The 9,156-nt window shown below is 32.1% G+C and overlaps 1 protein-coding gene across 1 annotated transcript; it reads right to left on the bottom strand.

The window, feature by feature from the left end:
- Positions 1-1,093: 1,093 nt before the first annotated feature.
- Positions 1,094-7,837, bottom strand: LOC105317495 (prolyl 4-hydroxylase subunit alpha-1). Its single transcript, XM_011414145.4, has 14 exons — positions 7,566-7,837; positions 5,901-6,067; positions 4,869-5,212; positions 4,611-4,662; positions 4,312-4,439; positions 3,946-4,110; positions 3,602-3,690; positions 3,131-3,248; positions 2,935-2,985; positions 2,756-2,842; positions 2,571-2,639; positions 2,355-2,451; positions 2,105-2,199; positions 1,094-2,001 (listed from the first exon to the last, which is right to left on the bottom strand). Exons 1-13 carry the CDS (start codon positions 7,739-7,741, stop codon positions 2,108-2,110), a joined length of 1,635 nt encoding a protein of 544 aa, XP_011412447.3. The 5' UTR covers positions 7,742-7,837; the 3' UTR covers positions 1,094-2,001; positions 2,105-2,107.
- Between the last annotated feature and the right edge of the window lie 1,319 nt (positions 7,838-9,156).

The following is a 9,156-nucleotide window of genomic DNA, read 5'->3' as shown; positions in this document are numbered from 1 at the left end:
TAATACAGATGGTATAGATGTACAGATGATACAGATGTACAGATGATACAGATGGTATAGATGGTACAGATTGTACAGATAATACAGATGTACAGATGATACAGATTGTACAGATAATACAGATGCACAGATAGTATAGATGTACAGATGATACAGATGGTATAGATGATACAGATGTACAGATGATACAGATGGTATAGATGGTACAGATTGTACAGATAATACAGATGTACAGATACAGATGGTACAGATGACACAGATGTACAGATGATACAGATGGTATAGATGTAGATGAAGAGATACGAAGATCTTGACATTAAAGTTAAGAAAGAAAAAAAAACAATTGACAATATATGTATGGCACGTCGAAATCAACATAAATAAGCTCGGCATATTTCCACAGTTGATAAACTAAGTTTACTGACTGAAAACTATAGTTGACGAACCAAAACTATAGTTAACGAACCATAATTTTTATCTGTAAAACCAATTATTATTTATAGACTGTAAACTAAAGTGGTTGTAAACTATAGTTTACGAATGCTTATCGAAGTCTGTAAATAAACGTTAATAATAGATTCTAGTGAAAAATATTCACATCTGTAAAATATACGGTAATTTACATTCGTTAACTGTTACTAATAGTTGTTAATTATAGTTTCACAAATTGTGAAACTATGTATCTCAGACAAACAATGGTTTGCAATCATTTGCTGTTATCAGTGTTATAGTTTACACGTCTAAAACAAAGATGATCGCGTTAACTATGGTTTAAAAATGCGAAATGTAAATAATTGGCATTAACTACAATCTAGTCCATAAACTAACAATAATTTACAACCAAGAAACCTAGTTTATCGACGATGAAACTATGTTCACCTCATTTTTGTGAATTTTACGTGCCATATCTATGTACCAAGTTGTAAAGGAGACTCGACAATCTACACGAGTGGCCACGTTTTCCAATATGTCTGGATTTCATTTTATTTTGTTCATTTCTTCTGTGACCGAAGAAGGAGGTCATAATTCATGGTAATCACATATAACATTAAAAATAAGTGATGAATAAGAAAAAAACATCATCACAACAAAGTTTCCCAAAACACGTGTGTTGCTATTTTATTATCTAAACGTAAGCACTGATCGATTGACAAATACCACAGAACAATAAATCGTTGTCTTCTTTCTAATTGTTTCTTTTTTACTTCTTCAGTTATAATAGACAGTTGCTACAACTACTATACAAAATACTTTTTAAAAAGTCCACAAAACAGATAAAATTCATGTCTGTTCGGCTTTTTAAAGTACCATATTGAGAATTTTTGTTGTTTTATAGCATTCTATGTTTATTTATTTTGATTCAAGTACCTTGGTAACAAACTTTATGTGAAAATTCTACAACTACAGTAATTAAACAGAAACATCATTTGTATGTAATCGTTAATGGTATAAAATAAGGCGTTTATCTTTAATTTTATTAAAAAACCCATCAGGTCTCAGGATAATGAAGCAATTTCAGACTTAAGTCAAAGTTTCTATCAGTCATAAAATAATCTTTAATCATAAAATGACGATTAGATCGAAATTTAAAATTTAAAATTAACAATGTTATATCAAGGCAGTTTTAATATCATGTCAATTTCGTCAAAAGACATTGTGCAATTTTCGACTTAATTCTAAGATGGCTTTATGATTTCGAGGTCTTTACAACAAAAATTGTGTTGTTTGAAAGGTTTATTAAACATAAAACGATTACATACAGATGATGTTTTTGATTAAGTAGTTTAAGAGTTTTCACATAATTTTGTAAACAAAATACATCGACCAAAATAATATTTTCCATAATTTCAATGCAAGGTGTAATAAATTGTGAACAGCATGGTCCTAGTTTCAGCTGTCTTCAGTTTGGTACTTCCACTCATTTACAATTTGATTTCAACATTTGAAATATGATACCAGATTTACCCAACCAATACAACTTCGTTGTAGGTAAATTAGCACCTTAGCACTAATATAATTAACAATTGGATTTCAATATTTGAAATATGATAATTAATTGATTTAATCAGTACAACTTCGATGCAGGTAAATTGGTACAATGTACTCGTCAAATTTTTGGAAAGTCTTCAACAGCATCTTCGGTCAGACCACATAACCTTCGGTCCATCTGTCCTTCTTCACGAATCCACTTGTTGCTCACTAAAACAATAGTGAGCTATTTTATAAATAGATCAAGTCACACTTTATACATGTAGTGTCATAACAAAGCTTAATAAAATTATTAGATATTAACGAACATGAATTTCGTGTGGATAGAATGGACAAAAGGCAATCAGATATGCAATAAGTGTTACCCCATTTAGATCCAACTAAGACTGGACAGCCCCCATGTAAAGTTCGGGGATCTGTCGCTCCACTCGGTCTCACGTTATACCAAAACGCCGCTCCTCCCTGAAATCAAGTGATACGTCACCGAACGAGTGTAGAAAAAATATGATCTCTATCTATCTATCTATCTATCTATCTATCTATCTATCTATCTATCTATCTAAACACACAAATTACAATACCTTGGCAACTGGTATTCTTGTTTTTACTTCCGGAAATACTGTGGCGCCACCAGCCTTGACGTCATTCAACTTTAAAAATGCAAAGAGCTGTTAAATCTTTCTAAATGTTTTGCATAAACTAAAAAGCATTTTATTGACATGACCAAATAATTTCAGAGTACTCCAGTTGTTTTTGGAAAACTAACATAAAACATCCAGGTTGCCATTCTCTCACCGGAAGTTCTAATGTCATCAGAGTCTAACGGATTAGATGGTATCCCCAGCATGTACCCCTATAAAAGCCAATGAAACATTTTCATTAAACAAAAGTAATATAATAGTTAACAACTACAAGACTACTTAGCCGTTAGTACACAAGACTTACCGTATAATCGTAGTGAACTGTGTACATTCCTCCCACTCCATAATTCAACACCTGTACAACGAAAGTAAATATATTGTTTTGCAATCCTGTTCTCATAGGTGTTTTACAAATTTTTCATACAAAGAATAGCATAACAAATGACTCTCTTTAATATGCACAACTCCTTTTATATAAATCAAATTTAAAATGACCATACCTGGAATTTCTCGGAGTGACTTCTCACTGACTTGTACTCGGCACTAAGTCCTGTTGTAAGTTTGATCCTGTTCTCAAGCCGCGATAGCTCTGGGTATTCATCTGTACCAAGCCAAGATCTGTAAGGAAATAGTAATATAAAAGACTTATCGCCATTATGCCAATTTTGTTGTATCGTTATAATTCCCCATATTTAACCAGAATCTCTCGACTGTTAACTATCAAATTACTATTTCTTTTTCCAGACAGCTGTAAAAGTGTATCTCAAATTGTGCCAAGTTTACATTAATCTCGATTCGTTCAAAATTAATGAAAATAAAGCAAGACTGGTCAGTTATTTGATAGAAGTCAGTATTAATCGAGAGCGTACGGTCGAAAAACAACAAATGAAAATATAATGAATGATAACAATAGATAGCAAATAGTTTACTGATTTGGTTTAAAATGATGAGTCGGAATAATGTAGACTTACGTTTGACTCACGCGTACGTTATCAAGTTTTCCATACGTTACATGTCCATCTGGCCCAGTATTTTCTAGAAAAACGGTGGATCTTGTGAACTACAAACATTACACACTACGATTGAAGTAAAATATAAAACACCAACGTTAAAATATTTGATTTTATCTTAAGATCGATTACAGGCTTATAATTTTGATATTTCTTATTGATTTAACATTAGATCACCGTTCTAACATTATGTAATGATAAAACAGTTACATGTAGATTCAAAAGCCGATTTTGATGACATATTTATGAATGTAATACAATTTATATAAAAAGACAGCAATAAACGCAATTAATTAAAAACATACTCCCTTGGAAGCAACGGATTTTAGATGTTCAATACTGGTGGGAGAGATGACGTCATGAAAAATGGCAATCCTTGGTTCGTAATTGACAACTTCCTCTTTTGCTTTGTAATAAGGTATAACAGTTTCCCTTAAAAAGCACCGAAGCTTGGCTAGCTCCTGTAGACTCTGTGATAAAGTTTTCATTGTTTAGCATATGCATGTAAATAATGACACGTTTATAAACACAGACATTTGTTCTGTAAATAAATTTCAAGGTACTTTCTTTCGGTTTTCTGAGAGTAAAAAACAAATAATACCATATACTTCAATGATAACTGAATCAGTAATCATAATTTGCTTAATATATATACCATCAATGTCATTTACTTTTTGTTCCTCACGACATAGAGCTTCGTACATTGCATCCTTTGGTGTTGGTTCTGGAATGGTCTCGTTCTCGTTGCTGTTCGCACTGGACAGATAAAACGCTACGTCTCGATTTATACCACGGTTATCTAGGTGATCCAAACAAGTCTCATTTAGACGATTAACAAGTATTATCATCTTTGGAGAAAGATATTACTTTAAAAATAATAATACAATGTATAAAATTTTTAAATATGTATGCTTTATAAAACTCAGTTAATGAAATGAAAAGTGTTTTCAAACAAAGAAGGAAAAATCACCTAAACTATGGAAAGGTTCCAAAATAAGAATCCCTTTCTTTGGAAAACCTAACTGAAAATACACATTGCTTTACACTTATTTTTCATATTAATGGTAAACAAATGCCCAATATTACTATTATTTCAATGATATTTATTACAAATTTTACATGCATGCTTTATATATATGTTAATAACAACTTTGAATTAAAATATACAAAATGTAATTTTAACAAAAGAAAGCTACTAGACGTCTAAGAAAGTATTTATAATTCTAACTTTGTAGAAAGACGCTGCTAGTGACCGCGCAACACGAATCACAGTGGTCTGGTTGTAGGAGAACCCATCCCGTGTTTGTAATCTTTTGTACAAAGCTTCTAGCCATCTCATTTCTGAGTAGTCGTCCTTGACACTGTCCGCGAACTTCGCTACGGTCAACACCTCGTCATCAGACATAGGTTGGTCTGCAGTGTATGTTTGGACAATGCCATTGATGAATTTATTGAGATCTAGCTTGTACACCTTCCACAATCGTAGGAGAGCGCTTGATGCCCCGTCTAAATCGTAGGTCGAGGGCCACAGACCAAGACGCTTGCTCACCAGCTGAACAGTGAAATTAAAATCTGAAAAAAATCGCCACATTATTGAACAAAAATCCTCATTGTTTTATTACTAATGTGTCAAATTTCAAACAGTCACGACCATTTATCTTCTATTGTTATTAAATGATTAATTGTAAACGTAGGATATTATATCAATAAACAAATGATCCAGTGTAACGAAAAATATTGACCCGGGTTGAAATTTGATCCGGGGTTCACTTGTTAACGTTGAATATTATGCCATGGTTGCTTTTTCTATTGAAAATATAGACCTAGGACTATGAATCGGGTCATTTTAGCGGCTTGTTAAGTTTTTTTTTTAAATTTCCGATTACCTCAACATGTTGAAAATTGATCCTGGTGAAAATTATTCCACCTCAGAGCGTAAATTGTCTTTTAACTGAAAGTTGCTTAGCAAGATTTATTCAACATTGAAAAATGATATCCAGGTCAATTTTCAATCCAGGTGAAAATACTTCGGTCCAAAGTTGAACTTCAAATCCGTCTTGTTAACATTGCGTTAACTACCAAACATAAAGGTACTTTTATGGTATAGATATGATTTACGTATATAACTACAAGAAAAAAAGTTCATAAATCAATTTCTTTATGGTATGCCTTGTGTTAATCATAAGATTTATTTACCAACATGTTACGTGTTCTAACGTTATTTGAATTATCTTCATTTACTCATGCCTATGATTTATACCTTTAGCAGCTTCAGTATCCTCGCAATCTTTGCACCAGATGTTATCAAATACCGACTGCCATTCCACGACAAATCGATACAGTAGATGGAAGTCGTTAATAGGGTGTTCGATGTAGCGATACCCATCCTTGATAGTCTTTCGTTTTATTTTAAGCGACTCAGAAAACCTACAGGAGATAATGAAAACTCCCTGATAAAACACGTCTGTGATGTGATTTTTGCAAATTCAATGCTGATTCATTGCTCTGAACTGAACGATAACAGGAGAGAGAGAGAGAGAGAGAGAGAGAGATAGAGAGAGAGAGAGAGAGATGATAAGGTAGATGTGTATTGAAATATCAACACTTTATCAATCAAACAAAACATTTGCTGGTGAATTATGTGCTAACCATAATTCACAATTTATGCAAGATCATGGGGGCTTCAAAATCTGAAATCGCATTTTGAAAACTTGCCTTCTTAGTAAATTAGGCGATTTAACTGAAATAGTTTGATAGCTTTTTTAAATGGTATGAGAAAAGAAAGTTTTTCATTTCTCAAAGAACTTTAATGAAAAAGATTTCTTAAGAGCACCTTATTTGGCCGAATATATATATATATATATATATATATATATATATATATATATATATATATATATATATATATATATATATATATATATATATATATATATATTGTCAACATGCTTGATTGAAACTATTTCGGAAACCAGAATAAAACATACATTTGTAGATTTACTAAGAATGAACACGTCTCTCTATACAATGATGTCGCCCGAGCAGTAACAGATTCGGTATTGAACGAGCTTTTGCTTTTAATTCTATTCTCATTGATTAATTTCCCAACGTACAGAGCCTGTATTTTAAAAGATTCTGAAAAGGACAGCTGTCATTCTTGCTGCTTAGCCTGACAATCACTGACCGTCATCCCCACCAGATGTTGGACAGGATGATGACGGGGCGAGGTAATCGTGGAACTTTTGTTTTTCGAAAACCTGTATTTACCCAACGCCTGGTCTTGAAGAATTTAAAAGACCTTCGATTTAAAGAACGCAGAGCTTAAAGCTTGAATATTACATTGTAATGTCTGAGCATTCATTAGAGGTGGAACACGCATAATAAGTGCAAACATTAACTATTTGATAACGACTTAAGAATTCCTGCCGGGGAGACTCTCAGTGCATCAAGAGAGAAAATAAATGTCTCAATCACGGAGCGATATAAGATTTTGAAAATTGTTCTGTTAAAAAAATAGTTTACTTTTAAAAATTCATTTTATTATCTTTCTACACTATTATGTAAGACGTATGAGATTTTCCAGAAGTATGACCTATTTTACTTTGCACTCTTTTTTTAATGCACTGCTTTTCAAATAAAAAACAAGATATTATGGTTTCATCGTGTATTTATTATTCCTTTACTTTACCATTAAATATGCATAAGATTTACCCTTGTATTGCATTAGTTTCGGTGAACTTTTCGATCTTAAAAAGGATACGCACAATTACAAATCTAATGGTATCTTTTTCGCAAATGTTATACTGAAACATATTACAAATATAAAAAATCAAAAGACTCAAAAACAATAAGCAAATATATAAACATCCATGAAGATCATTAAAACCTTAACGAAAGAATAATAATTAGAAACCCCCACACATACCTTAATATTTCTTGGGGAACATCCTGTCCGCTTTCCTGTATACTACTGATGTATCTATTCAAACTTAATTGTAATTTCTCTTCTTCTCTTAAAAGGTCCTGTAATTTACATAAAGCACTGAAAAGATCACACTGCAAAACAGAGAAAAGACCAAAGACAACCAATAAACGGAGCATGATGTATAATGTCTCGTATTTTCAAAAGGACAAATTGACATTCGATGGACCATGTACCACTAGATACTGGGCGTTTTACAAGATTTGTGTTTTACTTGATGCGTGTCACTGTATTGGAGGGATAAGGTCGATGAAATACATATGTGCGCAGATATGTCCAGGAATGTAGATTAATTTTTATGTATCTGAATTTGGTTTAATATTCTTGGTGACATTGCATTTATACTTTTGATTTGTTTTTTATTCATGTATTATGTTTTTTTACATGTAGTCTCATAAACAACTGTTAACACAATCTTAAAATCAGGAAATTTCAAGAAAAAGTGCTAAATGATCCTATCATTTAAATAATATCGAAAATAACAGAAGATATCCTAATTTTCTAAATTTAATTACTCATTACATATTTTTGAGACGGTTGAAAGTTTGTTATTGTCATTTTTTATTGATATCATAAATACATTATATCGTGAGAGGATAAGATATCCAAAACCCAATGCCAGCTAAGATTAACTATACGTGCACTTCAACAATTCCCACACATTGTAAACAATGTATTCCGCCGCTTAGCAACTTTACATTGCAAACTCGAAAAGAATAAGCAATAAAGAATAATTGCAAATAAGAAGAGATTTCCATGTGATGTTTAAAAATATCTGATGTAAACTTACACTGTCCAACTAACATGCTACATGTATATATTCACAGATTTTTAAAAAATTGGAATTACATTTTTGTGCAAAGAACGATTTCCATTGATGTTCAGTCGACATCCGGGCCACCATGCCCCGTATGTATAGTCTGGCCATCGCTTACGCACTGTGTCGAAATTAAGAGATTCTAGATATTAAAAATATCACATCATACATAGTCCTGTTGATCTTTATTTCAGTCGTTTAAACTGCAATCATGACAAATCGATAGAAATATGTAAACTATCTTTATCATAAGGATTGTGAGACTCAATAATTCAGGTTGTTTATTCAAAAATAGCTAATTTAATTGTCAGTACAGGATGAACCATAAATTTTAATACTGTTTTAAATACAAAGTACAGTTTAAAACAGCACTTCTGTATTCAATGAAATTGGACTGCAGTTTTATACTACGTAGCTTAAGTGACGTTTTTATGTCTTATTCGGCATAGCAGGGGAACTTAAAATTAACATCAAAATAACAATACACTATATGGTAATTTGACTTCTTCCGTTTTGCAATAACGATTGTGTAGACTACGAACCCCGGGATAATGACACCACTGCTATGCCCAGTAACACAGCAGCAAGTTGCCTTCTGGATTCAGTCCTAAAAGTAATAAAACTTTCTCTATTTTCTTGTTCAAACCATACGGCCATTCATGACGTATGTGTTTATGGCACATCTTTTCTGTACTTTTTCATACCTCAATCTTCTAT

The sequence above is a fragment of the Magallana gigas genome, chromosome 5 (assembly GCF_963853765.1).
Source record: "Magallana gigas chromosome 5, xbMagGiga1.1, whole genome shotgun sequence".
NCBI lineage: Eukaryota > Metazoa > Mollusca > Bivalvia > Ostreida > Ostreidae > Magallana > Magallana gigas.
The sequence above is the reverse complement of the archived record's forward strand: the minus strand, read 5'-3'. Positions and strand labels throughout refer to the sequence as shown.